The following is a 22,607-nucleotide window of genomic DNA, read 5'->3' as shown; positions in this document are numbered from 1 at the left end:
CGCTTGTAAACCCTTAATTAAGTTGTCACGTAGGTATTATTTCGTACCCTTATAAATAATTTATTATTCAATATAATTATCGTGTAATAATTCCTACACCAGAGAAAACATCGTTAAACCTTATCTGTATCTCTTATTACTCTTTTCATTCTCTCCATCTCAATAATAATAAGTATTTTGTTATTTCTTCTTGTGAAATCCTTTTTTTTTTCTTCTTCATTTTGTGTGTGTGTCCGTATGTTTCCAACTTTTCTTCGTTATCCTTTTTTTCTCTTTTATTTTATTCGTTAAATTCAATTGTATCGATTAATTCATTATTTTGTCACGCTCTGTTGTATCTTTCATCTATTTCTTATTATTTTCATTTCTTTGTTATTATTTTTGCTTTGTTTCTTCCTTTCTTCTAATATTATCCATTTCTCGATATAGTTATATTATTTTATTAGAAAATTTGTACTCTTATGGGGGAGAGGGCGGGAGGTATTGTAAATGGACACAGATGCCCCGTTCGCTTTTGCTGTCTTTTACTTTGGTTTCGAGGATTTGAGAACATCCTACTCGCGCACGATGTCAATTCCAGTTCGTGATGATATTGTATCGGGTGTTATTGATCTGATTCTTTCTCTTTACATACCATTCAAACTCTATTTTCAATAGCTTCTTCTTTCTTTCCCATAAAAAACAAAAGTGTGTTTGCCAACATGTATAATTGTGATTATAGAGTTACCGATATATGTTATTAGAGTTATTTTATTTTATTTTCACCACGTAGAGCGATATTATTGTATCGTAAAGTGAGAATTCTCATGACGTATTACATTTTCATTTACTTCTTATTTTCAAATGTTCTCCTAAAATTTGGGGAATAACTCGCGAGAGCATGAGACCTCAGCATCGTCCAGTAAAATGTTCTGCTCGAACCTCAGTACGCAGCCAGGTCTCTGAATGTTGTTGAAGAACGTGCGAAAGTAGCCAGCTACTGGAGCCTCATTTATTTCGACTGTTCGTTATTACTTTGCCTGCATGAAAATTCATCGAACGATGAGACGAGGGGGACCCGTGGCAGACTTCGAGCTCTACCGGGGAGTGCTTTCGTCGATACTCTTCGCGTTTGATCTGCGATAGAGTAGCAAGAAAGGGGGAATCGAGAAAAAAATTGAGTGAATGTGGGGTGAATATCCATCTCGAGGAAACGTGCGTTCTCTCAAAGAGATTCGCGGGGATATGGAACAGTCCGTTGCAAACGTCTGTCCGTACCCCCGGACAAGAAAGACGTTATACTTCGTTCACCGAGTCCTCGAGACGCCTCTTTCAATGAAATTAACTCCGCGAAGATGAAACGTAAGGAGTGAAATACCGCGCAATGCCGTAATTATATCACTCCTTTCATCGACGCTCGAAAAAGTAAAATTACACATTCAATAATCCATCAATTTTTTGGTCACTTGCTACGTAGCTGGCTCAGTTTTTCGTATTTTCTTCGAATCTTCTCATTTCGCTCTGCGTTATAGTCAATCGAATTTACGTGGACCAATAATTTCGTTTATCAGAGGTATCATCGCAATCTTATATCATTTGGGAAATACCGTTTGGATAAATCGTCGATATTTTGTATTTTATTTTCTTCTTCTCCTTTTTTTTTGTTTTTTTTTTTTGTTTTTGGTACACAGATGAAAAAACATCGAGATACGGTGTACATAGAATTAGTGGGATTTTAAAAACGGTTTTAAGGAATTATTCATTGATGAGAGGATACCGTACACTCAACACTCACGCGACACACGCATACGGGCGCCACTACGACGAGCCACTATTTTTATCAACGCGACAGCAATTAAAATCGATTTGAAACTCTTATTTGTTCTTTTTTTTTTGTTTTTTTTTTTTAAATTTTTCTTTTTTACTTTCGCTCTCCTTCAAACACAGAGAAACAATTCAAGGTGTAAAAATCCGCGCCATTTGCCCAAAAAGCTAATGCAATTTGTCTTGAATCGTTGCATTATTTAACGCGGATATTTCGACAAATTCACAAACATGCAGATTAAATGAGGAACGCGCTTATATATTCGTATGAAAAATTTTGGTTTATTATCCAACCTTTCGAGTTCTATGATCTAAGCTATCCCTAATGTTGGAGAATCGCAACCGACTACAATTATTAAAACCACTCTTGCTTCATCACACTTGTTTTCACATGGTGTAAATACAAAAGCCCTCGTAAAGCTCCGAGCTCAGAATGACATCTTGTCTCTCTAACTCCTGCTTTTTTTTTCTCAACTTCAGCGAATTCCTTCTTCCTTTTCGTCCAAATGTGCAGTCTATTATCCTCGTCGAATATTTTTTCGCCTTACTCTCGTCGAGAGATGACAGATTAATGCGACTAATTTATGAATAAATGGGCGTATACTTGACCACAAAAAGACGCGGTTATCTTCCCGAAAATTACACGCAAAATTCACATAAAAGCTGTGTTACTACTGGTGTTTTTATACCTTTGCAGTGCGATTCGCAAATCCTTCGATTGGCTCGATTCTCGTTATTTTTTTTCGTTTTCTTTCAAATCAGACTAAATCTCCCGACGAGTCAGTTGCGAGGAGTCGGATAGAGCACGGAACGGCTGCAAAAAGACGTGGAGAAGCTATCACATTAATTGCTTTAAATTTTTTCGTAATTATTCCCATTTTTGCAATCTTACATTATTTTTCACGTTTTTGAGCTTGCAGAGTTGGTTGAAAAAGCACCGAAAACAATTCATTTCGACGCTCGTACATCCTGTTCAACCGTCAGTTAAAACTGCGCTTTTCTGCAATTCTAAAATCTTCTGACTATACTGATATTAGAAGATAAAAAAAACTCACATTTTGTGACACATCAATGTGGAGAAAAGTGAAGAAATGACTTATGAAACTGAAAAAATTCTAAGCCTAAAGGAAGTTGCGCAACCACGTTCACCGTCCCGGGCTCTAAAGATTCGACTTCCTACCCGCGACCTACAATAATAAAAGTTCATGTAAAAATTGCATCGAAAAGACGTATTTAGATTGACGTCATTGAATGGCCAATATGCTTGTTCAATAAAATTACTTAAAAGTTAGCGTATAGCTTTTGAATACCACGCAGTCAATTACGGTGCGCTTTTTTGGCATGGGCCTTTCGCAATCGAACGCAGAAATGAACGAGGGATATCAAGGAAGCCCTTAAATCCTGCTCTCATTATTGTAATTATTATGAAATGGGGTTCTGCTGAAAAAAAAAAAAAAATTATTTTTCGTCTTTGCAAAAAATATTTTTTTCCATTGATCATGCTTTCTGTTAAAGAATTAGTTTATTAATGATTTTGAGAAAAAAATATCTATTGAAGTGTTAAAAATGATGGGCGTTCGATCGATACAGGCCATTTTCTTGCGTCTTACGTCTTAACGACTATACAATGAACGACTTGCATTTTTCCGATGGAGCGGCATTTATTTTTCGTTATGCTTCTTTCACTTCTGTCAGTTGTCGCCGTTTGGTCCGCACTACCAGCATGATTTGCATTGCAAAAAACTTGTTACTATTTTTTGGATCGATTCCATGCCTGCCGTCCGATCGGTATTCATTAGTTTTTTTTTCAGTTTCATTTTTTTCCGTTCTTTGCGTTCAAATGATTTGTTTTTGCCTTTTTTTCTTTGTCATATTCGTAATAATCGCTGACTTAATTAGTTTTAGGCTTGACTAAAAAATGTGGGATAACGAACGCTGTTATCCTTTATGTATGAATACGTCTAATTCTGATGGTGATTATACTAAAGATAATTTCATGAATTTAGTACGTTATTTTTGATGTCGATGACATTGCGAATTATAAAATGTTAAATTTTCGTCTTATGGGCACTCGCGATTTTTTGATCGTGTCGAACTCGACTTTAACGCTGATGAAGCTTTCTTTCAAAGTATTCATGTCGAGCGACGAGTTTTTCGTACTTTTTTATTGCGATTGAATATTTTTAACTGAAGTATTTTCAGTTATTCTGAATTAAATATGAATGAAAATTTTTTGACAACTGATTTCACTTACGTTTTTAATAAAAACTTCTTAAAGAAACACTTTTGATAAAATTATGACTCGTTTTTACATTACGCTTAGAATAATCTAAGAAATACTTATCAGTTCCAAATAGTTTACCAATTCACCGCCGAATTATATTTCGTTCACAACTAATGATCGACACTCGATTGTTAAAAAAATAGAGTACAAAAATTATCCTACCAATTTCGAGGCTTGTACCAAATCTAAATTTCTCTTCACTCAAAATTCCTTTCTCTGACATTTAATTTTACATAATTTCACTTTTTCTTTCCTCTCTTACTCACATTACACAGCCGAATTAAAATGCCCAATTATGTCTAATGAATACAAAAACGTTTACTTCATTTCGTATGTTTAATTTTGCTCGTGCTCTTCGTAAGAGTCTAATTCAAAGTCTACCCCTTAATCCGTACTTATCGAAATAAGTGAATTTACGCCAGAAACGCAGTTTCCGTTAAAAATTTACAATTTTTTTGCATCAATTGCTTTTTTGCTTTTCGAACTTACGTAGGATCATCGAATGTCGATTTTCATTTTGGATTTCACGTCAAAGACTGATAGTAATTCGCCTCTTTTCTTATTTTTTTTTCATCAAATATCAATCGCGATAAAATAATGATCACCCTTCGCAGCCACGATATTTGCAGCCCTCGATAGTAATTATTTTTGCATGAAATTTACCGATATCTTAATCAGGCAAGTGCGCAATTGCCATCGTCATCACTATAATTAATTATAGTGCGAGAGAAGCTACGTTATGGTATATTTCAAGGGATAATATGAGTTTATAAGGATATATCGATGCTCCTAAGCCTAAGCTCGACTACTGTTCCTCCTACGAAATCTTTAGTTTGCGATTGAATTTGAAGGGAAGTAGCGCATCCACACACGACATTCAGACATTGGTTTTAATGCTAGAGAAGAAAAATTTCATTCTATATGGGATTTTAATTGATTAAACGCGAGGACCTGAAAAACCTATTTCTAGATTGAAATTCAATGTCGAAGGAGATGAAAAATGTAAAATCAACGGTGTACCTGGATCAATACGATTATTTACGACGCTTTTATTTGGGTATAAGTTTATTCATGTACGATCAAGGACGATAGATATTTATATATTTTTTTTTATACGTATATATATTTTGTGGAATTTCCTACAGAGAATTCGGTGGCTATATTAGAATGAGCCGAAATGGTATTACTGACGGATACTCGCTTTCGAATTTTCAATAAAAACGATTATTCTGATGAATATTTTAGTTTCGTGAAGAAAAATGGAAACTCCTCATATTATTAAAAACACCCTCACTTTCAACACTCTTCATCCTTCTTCTCTTTCTAATTCTCTCCATCTTTCCATATCTCCGCATTATAATATCGATATACGCGCGCTATTGCAGCATTTTACGTTATTTTTCATTTCTCGCAACCAATCCAGTGGTTTCGTTCTTTTCGTTTATAGTCTGATAAAACAAACGAAAATAAAATTGACACATAAACAATAAATCGAGAGACCGCGATATACAATATAACAATTATCTTCCTATGTACATTTGTACCTTTGCCAGCTATTCAAGACGATTCAATTTCCGACAAGTTCTCGGGCGTCCTTCCGCTTGTTCCGTTCTGTTACTTCGTCATGATTTTTTTTCAGTAATTTAACGACCATTGAAGTTGACTGATTTGGCTGTATTGCATATGGCAAATAAAAACGCCCGAGACTCGATTGCAGCGAACAATAATTTTTTTCTCCTACTCAGTTGAATCATCCACCGTTTTTTTTTTTTTTCAATTCTCCAAAACCAATTTCTATTTTTACAATCCCAACAGCTCTGCATCGAGGAAAATAAAATTTTATCAATTTTTGCGTTCGTTGAAACGAATGGAATTTTTAGTAAAGTAAAAAGTCTGGAGATCAGTAACCAAGATTTTTCCTGTAAGAAATAAACTCATGAGAAAGTAGTATGAAATTTCATGAATGAGAATAAATTCGAATTCGAGACTCGAAACGGATCAGTATTAAATGAGGAATAAAAAGTTTATCAAAATGTAGTTTCGAGCTTGCAAGATTTGCGAGTTTCAACAACGAATAATTTTCAACAGATATTTGTTTTTTTTTTTTTTTTTTTTTTTTTTTCATTTTCTTTTCATTTATCGTACTCTATATACTTTGAAATAAGATATGAAACGAGAGTGAGGTCCGATGTGTAAAGTTAGCAACGCGCGTATGCCAATCACAACTTGAAACTCAAATCGCTTGCCTGTAGTAGCGTTAGCGATATAAAATTTGTTTTCTCTCAACGATTCCCTTTTTTTTTCTCGTGCATTCGTGCTCATATTCGTTGACTTTTCTCTTTGCCTAACCAGTAACAACGGGAAAATTGTACATAAATCGTGTATCCAGGGTATAGCGACATATACGAAATACTGGATTATCGTACGACGCGTGGATAGTGTTTATTTTTTCTTTCTTACTCGCATTTTTCTCTTCGTTTGTTCGGTCCATATAAAAACATGTGGGTGCTTGCAACTCGGGGTACATGAGGGGTTAAATCTGTGAAAACTTAATCGGGGCTGGACGAGAATTACGATGGCCCAAAAATCGTTCGGTTTCGATAAAAAGACGTCATCGTTATTTCCTGTTGGAGCTGACGAGCAAGTGGAAACGTTTGACGATCGAATGCCGTGCCATCGTTTCGTATCATCCGAACGGAACAAATGGACAATCGTCAATTCACGCCATGCGAAGGTCTCGACATACATATATACGAATATATGCACTATCATCACTTATTTCGTGTTTTCAATAAGGTTTTTTCATACGTTAGTTTTTTACTTTTTCATTTCCCTTTTTTTCCTGTTTCTTCATTTTCATTTTCCTTCTTTTCTTTTTGTTATGCGTCGATTATAATATTTCTGGGATTCGGGTGGGTATGCACAGCTTCGAGATTTGTACATACGTGAAATACGTTTATCGATGGGATATTTGCCTGTTCGTATCACCAGGCGCGTTACTGCCTCTGTCCTTCTTTCTAATCTGTCTTTTCACACAATAATACAGCGCACCTGAGGTATTTAGCGTTCGAAAAACAGAAATATATTTATATTTGTGTATCCGTGTACGTGTGTGTACGTGTGTGTATATCCGTATGTGTGTGTGTGTGTGTGTGTGTGTGTGTGTGTGTATGTGTGTGTGTGGCGTTCTAATCGTGGAAAGAACGATGTGTACCATTGGCATTTTAATCTGAATTGAGCTGACGCGTTATTCAGCCAGATATTTTAAATCGATAGTATTCTCGGTATTCCGATTTTTTGATGAAAGTTTCTAATAATTATTTTCTCGATCGTACACGTGTGGCGCCACTTTATTAACCGAAATCATATTCATATTTAGCCATATCTTTAATAAGTGATCGCAAAATTGTCTTCAGGATTTTCGATCACTGGAGAAAAATTACCAGAACGTTACGGCCCAGTGTAATCAAGATTTTTCGAGCTACTTGGATATCGATATTTCAAGAGACTGTGAAAAAGTTCAACTCGTGCACTCGAATCAACGGGTTGAGAAATTGCTCGGTTTAAAATTTTTTTTTTTTTTTTTTTTTTTTTTTTTTCATTTGAAAAAAGCATCGTCGATGGCTTTTGTCGAAGAAAATTGTTCCACTGGAACAAATGTCAGAAGTCTCCTAGCGTTTCGATAAATCTTGAAATGCGTTTTATTTTCTGGTTTCATTTGAGATGGTTTCTTTCGAAAAACAGTGCTGAGTGGGCACGAATCGAACTTTTCGAATTACTAACTTTTTCTTCAAAAGTTTCATTGATAATCGCGGGCGCGGATTCGCTTCCAATGCTTTTTATACACGCGACACTTGATTGAAAAAATTCACTAATCAGATCTTGAACGATTTATCCCTCGACTACCATTATTCATTGGTATACAATATTATCGAATTGAAACAAAAAACAATGTTTTACGATTTTTTTAACTAACGAGGATGGAAACGATTTAATCGTCGTAATCGTTGCTAAATCGTACGTACAAGATCAACTACGATTATGAATCTACTAAAACGACTATATCAAAGGGACGAATAAATTTTGTGTCTTTGTTTCATCGACATATGTGTATTTTTGTGTATCTTATCATCATGTTTTTTTTTCTTTTTTCTTTTTTGCTCCTTTTTTTCTACCTTTTACACTCTCCTCTCCTTCGTATTTCGCACTTAATATTTCTATTCATATAAATGGATCGATCGTTTCATTCGTTTACTAAATAATTACTGAATCATCATCGCACAATATTCCTACCTAAACATATGTATACGTTTCATCGTGTTTGCCGAGTTCTTCGAATAACAAATATAGTTGTCTACCACAGCTGAGAATCTTAATAATTCAAAATCGTTTTCATAAGCCCTAACTATTTTCTTATTTCATTTTTATCCTATCTCAATTAGATATATGGATTTTCATATATTCATATATATATATATATATATATATTTATATATTTATATATTTATATATCTATTTATATTAATTAATAATAATAAACATCCACGAAATATTTCGAGCGTCAAGCGACTGTGTATTCACGTATCCGGGTTTGTATCGAGCTGATGAATCGATCTGTGATAGCCTAACGATAGAATTTCATACTTTTGGGACGATCTTGTATTTTTTATTAATTCCAATCGATCGACTTAAGAGACTCGGATTTACGGATATTTTTCCGATCGGTGCAGAGTGTTGGAGTGAATTATTTTCAATTTCGTCCGTTTTGTGATGTTCGAAATGGTTCCGATAATAAAAAATTTGCGAAACAGTGTTTTATACTTTTTTGCCTTTTCTGGTGACTCGATCATTTCAATTTGTTAAGTTTGTGTTTAAATTCACTTTATACATATGAATATAAATATTAGAATTACTCGTGACTATTAGCCCACGTGCCTTTGGATGAAATTTTGTAGAAATATAAAAAACCTGCGACATCATGCTTGCTTCATTTTCCATTCGAAACTTTAGCACAGACTCGTACTTCTGCTTACTCATTCGGTCGTCCCGAAATTTAAGCATTCCATCATCGATTATAATTTTAAACTCTCTTCATATCTCAACTATTCATAACCTCTCCGATGCCAAAAGTGAATTTTCTTCATTCTCGAAAGAGTATTATTTTTTGTCAAAATAAATTGCAGTTTTCATGATCAATGAATGAGATTGAATCTTTTACGAGAAACAAAAAATTGCTAAGCAATCGATTTTCGTCGTGTTTAAAAAAGATTTTTCATTGTACTCCAGACGTTTTGAAAACGATGTAATTGAATGTGCTGACATTGAGAAATAAAATTGAAAAATCCTCTTTTCGAATGATTCCCGTGAGCGGTGACTCCGTCCGAAAAAATCAAAAGTGCCTAAACATCCGTCGGGCTCCCTAAAAACATCGATACGAATTGTTTTAATTTGTATTATTTGTTGAAACCACGCTCGACGTCTCGACGCGGACGAGGCTGGATCGGGGAACGAGTCGAATTTTCCAGTGCCCAGTGTGCTTATCGCGGGACTAGAATCAATAAATAATTGACCCTGGAAGATGATACGCTTTCGCGACTCTTTACCGTTATTTCCAGCATTCATTTTATCGTGATAAAGCCCGAAACACAAGTCGGTGAGTGATTCGTGTTACTCGTCAAGTTTCAATGAGGAAAATTTCGCTTTAAGGAGTTTCAACGAAACGTCGATGATGATGAAATCGTTACCGAAGTATTTTATCGTTCCCCGTATAAAACCAACGTCCTCTACGGCACACGTAGATTAAATTATCATATCCATCCCACGTATACCTATGAATATACACGAATATGATCAATTATCATTTCTCACCGTGTATATAAATACATATACGTGCAGATATATTTATATTTCTATATACTTTTATATTTATAAATATATGTTCAAGAGTCGCGTTAGCAGCTCGTAATATATACTATATATAATCTATTTATATATGTATAAGTTTTTATAGCAAAAGGTACAAAATCGTATGGTGATTGGAGTAAAAAAGTAATCCTACCAATATCCGCAATACCTTCCTACACTTAGAGCAAACATACGTATTCATACATTCGATATACAAAAATTTCAATTAGATATACAAAAAACTGTCGCTATATCAATTTTTTCAAATCATTATGATGATGTAGGTGTTATTATGTTTGTATAAATGTGTATGTACGTGGCTATTTTGCGTCAATGTATGCGTGTTCGTGTATGTTATACTCGGTTTTCGAAAAACATCAAGTCAATTTGATATTATCATGGTATTTTTCGAAATTTGAAAAAAACCTTCTGATTACGTTGGATCGTATGTTTCGAAAACTATTTCCTACAGGTCAATGTGATCTTATTTCTTCACATTTCTGCGTGATTCCCCTCAACTGTAGGTTTGTTTGTTTGTTTGTTTGTTTTTTTTCCACAGAAACGAAAATATTTTTAACTTCGAAGGAGAAATTTCACTCTGGGAGTCGAAGCCCGATCGTGAAATTTCTTCCAATAATTAACCCTCAGGATTTCGAATCTTACGAAGATTCGAAACTCACCTGATGCAATTCAAAGACTAAACTGGATCCCAGTGGAGATATTAATCATGAACTTCTATTCCTTCTGCCTACTTATATTAGAGATCGTATATATATATTTGGAAAACAAAAAAAAAAGAAATAAAAAAACAACGAAAAACACTCATTTATTATACGTATAATTCTTATAACGTTATTCTTGCTTCGCAATCTGCATTCACTCTGTTTAAATGTAATAGTACGGTGTCTGTACCGAAGAGTTGTTTTATGTTTTAATTCACTCTTTCGACTTACATTCTAAATCGTTTTTTTAAATTCTAAATTACCTCGCTCAGCGATCTTAACTCCTTTGACATTCCCGTCGCGCCATACATTAAAAGTGGAAATGCGAAATAGAAAAAAAAGAAACTTCGAGATTTGAGAATGTAAAAATCCTTTTGAGGGAGAGAACTAAAACGAAGGAATCGAAAATACGTGACACAGGGGAAAATAAATTTGATGCCGATAGTACTCGAGATCGCTAAGAATTAAAGAAATATCGGCCCTCCTTCGGTAGATTCGTCAGAAATATTTAAAGCGAATTTTTTTTTTTTTCGTATTTTGCCCATTGCCAGTAAAACAAAAACATGATATCGCATGACTATGAGGATTTAATTAAATTATTTTCACTGATTGAACCATTTGAATTGAATTTCAAAGCTTTTTTCGTGCTGAATAGCACATTTAATTGTTTCCTTGGATTATATTAATTTGAAAAATTTTTAGCAAAAAACGACGAGTCGAAGAAGGCTCGAAAATGAATGGATGGACCCTCAGCAACCCATCGACTTTTCAATTCTTACGTGCAATTGAAAAAAAAAACACTCGAAAAAAATGAATATACGGAAAAAAATTGGATTTGGCACTGTGAGAAATGGTGGGTGAGCTTAAAAAGAATACAAAGTCCACTCTCCTTTCCGAAATCTTGCGTCCAATCGTACGTGTGAATCTGTGAGAGCGCTACATTATTCAATGACTTAAATGACGTACTATATTCGTTAGCCCTCACGTGTGTATCATTATCTATTATTCCCGCATATATTCCGCAGAATTTACGTTCAAACTTCTGTTTCCTCAATGTCAAAGGGCTTTGAAAGTTGCTTTGCGATGTGTATCATATGTGCACGAGTGTTTTGTTTGTTTGTTTGCAGCTTGATGCGAACCGCGATCGTGACCTTTTCGTCATTGAGGTGAAATGACACACCGACGGAATGATCCGCAATGAGAGCTTTCACAGCGATACGAAGTTTTCTCCTAAGAAGCATGAGTTATTTCGGGATAAAGGAAAGACTTTAACTGCCGTGGATATCGAACCGAGTTGATTTCGTGTTTGGTGAAATGTGAGAATCATATTTAGGAGAAAACATCGAGCGCAGTATTCACCGACCAGGACTAGCTGTTTCGTGTGTCATTTAATCTCAGAACGAAAACGAGGACTGTCGTGGGTGTTTCGACTTCAGCTGCTAGTCTACTGCTCTCCTACGACGGTAGGTTACTTCTGTCATTAACGTTATCACGATAAAGCATAAAAGAGGTACGCATGGTCGATAAAAACTACCTCTGAATCAAAATTATTTCGATTCGGAGGACTTTACATAAGTTTCGATTATTATTATTCTTTTTTGTATTACTTTTTCTCTCTTCATTGGGTCGTTGCGTCGATTAGGAAAGTCGAGGATTGAGGTTGGGATGGTTTGGTTCCTCGGGAAGGCCGCTAGGATGTTCAGCAACGACCAGCATCGCCGAAACGAAATTTTTCAACTCGCAATCTCGCGCTGATCCCGTCAAACTCTCCAACCATTCCTTCGCTCCCTCCTCATTTTCCTTGTTATTCAATATTCTCACTTCTTTCCTCCTTTGATTCGCCTCCCGTGCTTTGTGCCTCGTACGAACAGATTTCGAGATGGCGCTACGAGCTCCTGGCCAAAGAACAAACCACAATCTCTCCTGGTTTCACGCTCGACCAACGAGAATGATAAATGATTTTTTTATTTATTTTTTTTTTCTCTCAACGAGAACCTTGTTGGAGTTTATTTGCTAGTACTTTTGCGGTGAACTATGTGAGGAGGTTTACTTCGATAATCGAGAGCCTGGAAACAGTTCCCCTTCGCTGCTCATTTAGTCGAGGAGGACGTGAATCATTTAAAGAGGCTTGTTTTCAATTGAATCGAATTTAACAAAGAAGAATGTAAAAAAAAAAAAAAAAAAAAAACTAGGACATGATCAAAAATCAATATTTTGAAAAGCATATTCTCTTCATAGGCTTCTCGATATTCATCGAGTTCATTGAATCTACTGAACTGTACGTTCGAGCAAAGACAATATAAATGTTTTACGTCGTCGGAAATCTCGAAAATTACGGATTCATTTGTTTCAAATCCCAATTCAAGAGATCCACAAGAGGAAAAAACTATTTTCGTGAGAAATCGGGCGTCGCGTTATTCACCAAACAAAACAACGATGCTCGCCTAAACGCAGTACAAACTAATAAAATGTTGAAAATGAAAACAACTTTATCGATTATCTAAGTAACAAACAATAGTATTTTTTTTTCTTCCTTTCGTCTTTTCCACGTATTTCTCTTAAAAACGCCCTAACAAAGGTGGCTTCGTACAATATATATATATATATATGTATATATATAAATGTGTGTGAGTTAAGTTGGTTTAGGTATTATTACCGCTTATAAATTGTTATTTATAATTCGACTAACTTATTTAGACGGTTGGCTTTGCCTGTGGCATTATCAGACTCTCGTCCTTCGTAATCGTCGGCGGATAGTTAAATTTTTTTTGTTTTCTCATTTTTCTATTTGTTTTTCTTTCCTTTCCTTTTTTCTTATGACATACGCGTTTCAATAATTCCATCAACCCGTTCGATTCGCGACGTTCATTTTTTTTTTCTCGACGAATTACACTCGAAATAACAGAAAATGAACAGTCGGATTCCGATGCTGGAGTGGTGTGAAAAAATAAAAAAAATTAAAAAATTAAAAAAAAAAAATAAAAATAAAAACAGCTACTCGAAATCGTCACGGAGGCGAGATTTTTTTCTCTTCTTTTTTCTTCCTGTTGAATCCTCGGAATCAGGGCATATCCATGACTAAACCGGAGGAAAGGATTTTCGCCCAATCGACAGAAAATCGGGAGCCTCCGATCGTCGAATTTCGTGTCTTTAGTTTATCGTTTATGGAATTTAGTATACGCGTATTATCGTTGTCGTTCTCATCGCCGAGGAGCCCGCAAGAGTGACGAATCGCCAATTTCTCTAATGGTTACGGCCACTGACTGTAAAGCTGGAACTGCTCGCGTGTGTAGCAAGCTGAAAGGGGCTTTACGAAATGTGCGTCCACCGCGCGACAATGAGGACACGGAAATACGCGACTGTAATCCGAATAAAAGTTCAGCCGTTGGTGGGGATAAATCAGAGGCTTTTGGCAGCTGTTGCACTATAACAGATAGAAAGAAAAACAAAAAAAATGGTAAAACATAAGAAAGAGAAAATTAAAAATCATCGTTTTATTCGTTTCCTGCTGAGAAGAGCATTTTGTTCTGAAATTAATAAACGGATAATGAAAAAACAATTATTATCCACTAAAGAGAATATTGAAATGAAAAATGAATGCAGCGATCTCTTATTTGCTCACGAATCGACTGGCTTTTCATCCCAAAAGATGAATTTTTCGAAACCACAATAATATTTGATCTCAGAACAGATGCTCGTATCGGCTGAACTTTTAAGGAATTATATCATCTAACAATTGATTACCTTAAGACGCTCAGTGCAACATGGCATAGCAGCGAAAATATCATAGCTGTACATCGTGCCAAGAACGAGGCTCGAACCGTCCCAGGCTTGAGTGCAACAGCGACAACGAACTGGAGCTCCGCTGCTACCTTCCAAGCAGCTCATGCAAACGGCTGATAAAAATTGTGTGCGCCCCTCAACTTTGACCTGCGATTCCATGCACAAACGTGACAGTTATTATTCCGATAAATGCGAATGCTTAAACTTTGCACTTTAATTTCAATGAACGAGGAATTTGAATGAAAAATATTGAATTTCAATTGCCGATTTACGAGTAAAAGACCATCGATAACGTTTCATTGATGATTTTGAATGAGGATTTCAGAATATCAAGAACAAACGGTGTACGAACCTCAGCGCAAGAATGGGAGTGTTGCCGTGGCGACAAGAAGAAGGTACCATCGACTAGAGGATACCTGTCGAAGACTAGCATCGCAGCTCGGCAAAGTACGCATGAAACCCTGGACCACTGTAGGGCAGCGAGGGTCGACAAAATGAAGCATCGGGTGTCATCGTTTCCGTGATTTCCCTCGTCTTCCATCTGTAAAAAAACAGCAAACGAAAATAAAAATAAGCCAGAAGAGACGGTTTTGAAAAATTGAGAATCGAACGTCCAGCAGCTTTGAGTCGAAATATATTTTTCCCCACAAATATACACAAGAATCGTGACGGGGCCTCGGAAGGTGAAAAAATTCAAGAGTTCTTGAGACCATCAACTTGTGGATTAAGGTTCTAAAGTATACGATTACGAGAATAAAAAAAATACAATTTTTTAATGCAAGAATGATTGCAAGTACAGTGGCTTAGAGTTGAGAAAAGACTTTCCAGTTGGGGGTGTTTGTGGAGGGTTTATAGGTGCGATAAAGTAGGTTGGACGAGGATAATTCGAATATTTGGTGGGCGTCTAGAGGCTCGACAATACCCGTGACAATATAACGGTGGCTCGATAGCGTATATATATAGAAAGATGTAAAAGAGCGGTTCGGTGAGAAGGAAGACATGTCAACAAAGATTGCCTCAGCACGTATTCTCCGCACCGGTCGTTAAATTTGCTGGGAGGTTCCGTGCCCGTGAAGTTGTCGGTCGCACAGAGTTTCGGGATGGGAGCAAGTAAGGGCTCCTCGCGGAAGCTTCGCACTTCTCATTTTCATCGTCCACGAGCGACTCCCCATTGTTCGCAGGAGAAAGATTCTTCTGTCTCGCTCTCTTCGTAATTCCCTTTACGCCTTGCGTATACGCGGACATTTACAACCACCGTAAATTAAATACGGCCTCGATCGTAAGCCGGGTTATGCGATGGAGAGGAAACGGCTCTAGACGCTGCGCGTAGCTCGGTGCTCCGTTTTCTCTCTCCCCGCACGACGTCGCAGGGATCGCGCAGTGATTGGGAGACGAAAAATTTATCTTGCAGCGAAGCCAAAAGGAGCAGTGGCTGAAAGAAAGGGCTCCGGTGCTCCCAGCAGCGATTTTCTTGGTGAGGGCACAACCTCGGGGATGTGATCAGAGTCTCACATTGATTAGCCACTCGTGTATTGGAGAATCCTTCCAATGAAGCTGGATTCATGTTCAAGAAAATGGGGAATAACTCATCTGCAGAGGCAGTGGAGTGCGAGAAATTGGTCCACCTTCAACAGTATTTATTCTGATAGGGAGAGTCATGGGTTCATTGAATTATGACGGAAAAGCATGTCAGGTGGACAATGATTGTGTCTGCTTCAGGCAGAAGCGACGTAAAAGCGTGGGCGCGGCTTCCTGTGAAAGAAAGCCCCTTGCAGAGCTGCTTTCTCAGACCCTCCGAGCACTCTTAACGACCCGATAACGTTACGATACTGCTAATTCTGCAAAGCCCGCGCGAAGCCGATTGGACGCATCCTTCCCGTTTAATTACGATCTGTCGAACGCCGAGGGTTAGTAATACGAAAGAAGCTTCGGAGAGGCTAAAAGAGCAAGACTATTCGATGCTTGAAATGGCGCGAGGAAGATAAAGAAAAGCATTAAGGGGGCTGGGTCATCGATGCAAGATGCCTTTTGATCACAAATAATCTGTCTTAATATCATTTTATATCTCCCCTTAATCACTACATGGGGAACAAACATAAATGTGTCCTCCGATGAATTTGGAAATAAAAACAAATCTTGCCTGCGTAACAGTAATGGAAGACGAAGTCACTGGGTACAAAGACAGGGTAAAAAATTAACAACTCTCCAGCTTCGAGCGCGTTGAACACAAGAATACACCACGCCAGTGTGACCGTTACAATGCCGCCGAAAAGTTCATACGACGTCCATGGCTGGAGCTTTTTACAAGTGAATGTCGAGCGAAAAGAGTCCCTTTACCGTGTCCAAATGGACAGGGGTGTTGTTCCTTCCGTTTGTTTCCCAACGTCAAACTGTTTGGCTCGGTTTTACGGGATGCTGGAATGACCCGCGTCTGACGAAGGATGCGTACCCCCGGTTGCTGGACGTAAAGAAAGCCAGTGAAAATATAGCAACGAGAAGAACGACTCGGGGCTGGGTTCGACGAAGGGGCTCATTCTGGAAGGATCACACCCACCCCCTCTCTACCCACCCCCTGGCTCACTCTCTCTTTTTCTCTTCTTGCTTCGCATGTTGTGGTTCGTGAAAGAGCTCCTTCCCAGGGGATTTCGTAAAACCATTCCTAAGGAAGCTCTTATTTAGAGCTTTAACGCCACGAACGATGGTCCATAGGTCCTAGAGCGATAAAAGCACGTTATATGGACGCTTGTAAAACGATCCGAACGTGTGTAGCCCGTCACTGTCCCGCTAAGCGCACACTGTGTATAGACACAAGCGACGATCGGGATAAGTAAAGATATGAGGTACAGAATTGCGGAGAACGAAGGATGGATAAAAAGCTAGCTGTGATCCGAGAGGCTGCGCAAATAATTGGTTGCCAAGCCACGATCCTTGTCGTCTTATTCGTGTTGCACACTGCTTCCTGAAGATAAGGCTACATGGTTTCATGGACACGGTTTTCCCTCGATGTAGCAATCCTGCCAGTCTCCATTGGCTTTCCTTCTGCGGTATCCCGTTCAACAATGATATCGATATTTTGAAAAATACTTTGAGGTACACGAGTAGGATTTCTCTCAAATGGAATTTGGAGTCCTAGAATTTTTATGCACGCTGGCGAGCTCGCTGAGAAAATCCGAGCGCTAAATCCACAGCTCGATTTCTCTGTTCGACTTGTCTCGATATATAGTAACCTCCTCACGTTCATCTTGATAGATCCTCGAATCAAAAGCATACGAATACGTAAATGGGCACAGCTATCCAACGTCGTATTCTCCATTCTAGACCATCTCTTTCCAATGGTACATTCACCCTCGGCCACCAGAAAGGGGCATGGGTAAGGTCAACGGAGACATCGAAAAAGCCGGCAACCAAATTGAATTCCATCGGGCGTACTGCGAGGACAACGACGAAGCTTTACGAGGATGGGAAAATTATCGGTTGGCTTTCAATTCGACGTCGGACGTGCGATGACCTCCAGGAATCTTGGATTCACCTTAGAAAAGTATTTGCATGCTGCATGCCCAACGAATTTTAATCGAATTCACAGTCGACCTGACATCATTTCAGGTTCGGAAAAGTAAATTAAAAAAATTGATTTTTTCGAAGCTGCTTTGTCAAAGTGTAACATTTTCACAAATAATCATTGACAAAAATTTCGTGTGAAACTTCTGCTCGTTCTTCGAGGTCACAATCCGTCCGTGGCATTGCTCCTGACTCATCTTAATCAAATCGAAATAAAATGAAACAAAGAATAAACGATTCATTAGTCGAGGTTTTCCTCGGCACATCTTCAATGCCGGCCAACGTGAAGAGCGCTAAGTGACTACTCTGGAGAATAAAGAGAAAAGTTTTTCTTCGTTACGTGTCCTTTGTGCTCGTCCCATTCGACTTTCCGTCTTCTGATTTGTGTCTTAGGGTGCGCAGCAGTACGGCAGACGAGCACAAAGGATATCTGGACCAGTGTGGCGCGACGACGAAATGAGCGAGAGCGAAAAACCAGTCGTAAATTTATGGACATCCTGTCTTTTTGCACCGGATAAAGAGATGAAGAAAAAAACACAGTCGGGACGCTCTTCTCGTCGCTTGATGGCACCCTCGGTCTACGGGAAGCGATAGTTTTTTCTCTCAATCTTGTATACAAAGAACGAGGAAGCGTGTGAAGCTTCGAAAAAAAAACGAAAAAGCTTTAATGCCTTCTTCTCTGGATGCGGTCTCCGCTCTAGGGTTGAAAGCATCGAAAGCTTCCCAAAGTTTTCCGGCGAGGTTTACAGCATTTTTAGGGGAAAAATATATTTCAGGGGGTCGGGGAAACACGTCTTTATAGTGTGGCAAGACACAATGTGCTGCTCCCGGTGACCCACTGCTATCCTTACCGCCTCTTGGTTTGCCATTCAGACAAAGAACTCGATCGTTGCACGCGTAACAGCGTTCCTCCCCTTTTCTCCACCCATCTAAGTACTCGAGGGTGCTTCTTCGCGCGTAGAAAAATAATCGATGGCGTCCTAGAGCCCCTGGCTCTGGATGCCGGCTTTATATACGTTTATATAAACGTATATATAATCAATAGGACATTTGTCGACGAGTTATTGCAGACGACAACCTCTTCGTCATAACGTCTTGTTTCTCGACGCAACGGAAACGGAAGTCGATGGTGAAGGGGAATATCTGAAGAAAGGAAAATAACGGCAGAGAAGAACAAAGAAAAAAGGTCCACGGGAGTGCGAAGGAAAAAACAGAATTTTCTTAAGTCTTAAGTTAAACAGATTTAAATATATTTTTAGACATTTTGATATGATTGGAAAATAGGCTCAAGTGCTCGTCGGTTTTACTGATAAAAAGGCTGCGCAATAAGCGAGAGCAATTGTGAAATTTTCGTAGCTGCGGAAAGGGAGTCTTGAAAATGTAATAATTTCACCGATTCTTGATCTTATCACAGAGTTATGGGTCCCATAAAAATTGTTATTCGACAAGATACGAGGTTAGCTTATGGTTTGAAATAGAGAAATAACTGACGAGGCATATACAGCGAAGGGAGTTTCCGCTCCGTGAGGCGCCGTGAACTCGAGAAGTCTCCAGAGACGTCTACATTCATACAGAGGAAGAAGCTCGTCGCAAAATTCCGACTCCTCGTAATCCAGTTCCATTTTACCGGATGTAAGCGCCTTAGGACGTAGCAGCTCGCGAAAAGACGATTACGAGTAATTGGGATCTGCAAAATTCGTTTCGCTTCTTCTCCAGACTGACTCTCCCGGTTGGAGTGTACGCAAAGCGATTGGCTCACCGCTCGGCGCAGGGCCAACAAAGGCCAACATTTTTTCATCTCCTTTGTTCCCGCGTTCTTACTTTTCCATCTTGCTTTTGTGTCTGGTGCTATGGTAAAAAAAAGCTCGCGTTTCGAGCCCTCAAATATTTCCATTTGTCTTCGATCTCCGGCAGGAACAAAGAAATGTTTTCTACGAATGAGATAAGGGCTCGCGCTATCCGACCTTGGCACGCTTGCCCCGTCTATGTCGTACTGCGGAACAATGAGAGCGAGGAATCATAAGAAAAAGACAAAAAAAGGGGGAGAGAGAGTGAGTGAGAGAAATAGAAAATTCGATTTTGAGAGAAAGAGATAAAGCGATGGCCCCGAGCCCCCTCGAATCGACGACATTGACGTATGGGGGCTGCGGATGCAGCTCGCGAGTATTATTATCACAAGCCCCTTTCGATGCGTCCTATGCCATAGTATCCAGCCCGGGGGCCAATGACGCAGTACACCAAGTTCCCTATATTCACCGCAAATCCCCCTCCGAACGGTATTAATTATGCACCGCGCGAGGGTGGCCAGCACCGACTCATGAACACCCAGAGCTGCGAATCACCGGCTGCCGAATACACTCGTTAAAAAAAATCCAATATTGCAGGATAGCCTGTAATGGAACTACATTTTTCTTCATTGTTCACTGCATACATTTGAAAAAAGCTTCGAATACTACAAAAAAATTCGTTTAGCATGCTAATATAATGTATTCGATTTGATTGAGAACAAAGGGTTGGCATCATCGGATCGTCCTCTAGCCATGCTGGATGAGTGCGGAATCATAAACTCAATGGGAATTAAGGGAACGAGCTGATTCGCAAAAGACACGGAGTTTGCTAGGGGACGATTTTTCGACGCAAAAACGAACCCCTCGATCGTTCAACGGATTCTCTTTGTCCCAAAACTCTTCTTCCGACTTCAGTTGGCAGCGTTGGACTCCTGATCGATCAATGAATTCGCGGAGCCGAGGCTCCGGCCCAACTACCGGAAACTCAAACAGTGTGTTTGTACCTGGGAACGAGCGAGATCGCCGCTGGAATCCTCCCATTCTCTGGTGCAATAACATGCCAGCCTTCTGTGGTCCATTGATGCTGAAATTGTCGAAGGACAAAGAACAAAGATCTCCGACGAGCATATACGCCAAATGTTTACATTGAGGCTTTACTCGGCTCATAGAATATTTGTATTCTTCACGGAATCTCTGATCGAATCAGTGTATCAGAAACTATCCGTATCGCCGATCGGCGAGAGATTCCAATCGATGATAAGCTTATTGGAAACCTTCGTGTGATAGCGAGAGAAACAATACAGATATCCAGTTCGTGTCTGCCATGAAACTATAGGATACCAGTTCGTGGTTCTTGAGCAAATTCCAGGAAAAAAAGTCGAACGTATACGAAGATATATCTGCGGCTTTTTGTATGTGCATCCATGCGACTACCAATAAAAAATGAGAGCGGAGAAATGGATCCTTCAGGGTAGAGCATGGCGTCGGCATTCACGGGTTGATCCAGTCTTTTTCCGCAATGCTGCGATTCGGTGCTGTACATACTAATATTATGCTTTATCTACTCGATTCTTGGGACGCTCATCCAGCCTGGTTTCAGATGGGATCGCGATGACTAAGCACACGAATGGATATGAGGATTAAAGTAAAAACAAGATGGAAATTCTACTCCTGGAACGAATCGGATGACGATAAAAGCAATAAAAATCTTGCAGTTCATTGAAGTTACGGATAGTGACGAAACAGAGGAAAATTCAGCTTTCTTTCTATGAATTTACATGAACGTTATCCAAACTGTAGTTATTTATCTGGTGACATCATAGCCCATATTTAATTTATCATATTTGCAATATTTTTCTCATTCCCGGCTTGAAGAACGCTCTCTAAATATTTTTTGCACTGATATGCTTCAAGCCCAGTGGTGCACAAACCGGAAATAACATTGCTGACAGCCTCCAGAGTACTCTCAACCCCCCTCATGGTCGTTCTCTCGGCGGGGTAACCCTCGGAAAAAAGTAGAAAGACTACGCCAAAGCTTGCAATCCCTAGAAGCCTAAGGGAAGAAAAAAGCCACCTTGTAAATCAACGAAGCGTCGCCAAAGAAGTTAAGGATGTGAAAAAGCTGTGTGCTGGCCCTGTTCGAGGTGCCTGCCGAATGCAAAAAGCTGAACCTCTCGGCTGTCTCTGCCACGAAAGTGTAAAATACTTGCACGTGGCATTAAAATATACCAAAGTGTTGCTAAAGTTGGTACGGTGTTGAAGCAGGCAACGAGTGTTGGCTTTGTGGACTTGTGTTTCTTTATTTTTCTCAACTAATAAATCAATCTTGTAGAAAAAAAACATGAGAATTAGAAGCCAACGATTAGCAGCGAATGTTGTGCCAAGTTTCGCCAAATTGTCCATCCTTTGCGAAACCATTTACGTACTTTGGATAATCCCAAGATGTATAAGCTACTGGAGAAAATTGAGATGAGAGGTCGCAAGCATCAACCCAAAAGGTAAAGTAACGGTAGCGAATAGAAAAGGAAGAGGAGAGAGAGAGAGAGATCTGGAGCACTTTGGCTAAGAAGCTTTACCTGCACTCAGCGTCTTGATATTTTATTAATTCTCATCCTTTCTCATGCACACGTAATCTCCCTGAGAATATTTACAGGGTTTTGCCCCTCTTCTTTGCAAGAACATCTTTCTCAAGGAGAACTTTGAAGACAGGTTAATCGAGGCAAGAGTTCTTAGGAAAGTGGAGTCATACTAGAAATTATCCATGGA

General features: G+C 38.7%; 1 protein-coding gene across 1 annotated transcript in view; it reads right to left on the bottom strand.

Annotated features, from left to right (window-relative positions):
• Positions 1–1,888: 1,888 nt before the first annotated feature.
• The window catches only part of LOC122419435 (headcase protein), a 141,464-nt gene continuing 120,745 nt past the window's right edge, over positions 1,889–22,607 (bottom strand). Inside the window, exons 3-5 of the mRNA XM_043433980.1 lie at positions 14,849–15,037; positions 14,458–14,643; positions 1,889–14,137 (exon numbers count right to left, since the gene is read on the bottom strand). Coding sequence (XP_043289915.1) covers positions 13,964–14,137; positions 14,458–14,643; positions 14,849–15,037 — 549 coding nt within the window. The 3' untranslated portion in view covers positions 1,889–13,963. The remainder of the gene's footprint in view (positions 14,138–14,457; positions 14,644–14,848; positions 15,038–22,607) is intronic.

Source organism: Venturia canescens, chromosome 1 (genome assembly GCF_019457755.1).
Source record: "Venturia canescens isolate UGA chromosome 1, ASM1945775v1, whole genome shotgun sequence".
Taxonomy (NCBI): domain Eukaryota; kingdom Metazoa; phylum Arthropoda; class Insecta; order Hymenoptera; family Ichneumonidae; genus Venturia; species Venturia canescens.
The sequence above is the reverse complement of the archived record's forward strand: the minus strand, read 5'-3'. Positions and strand labels throughout refer to the sequence as shown.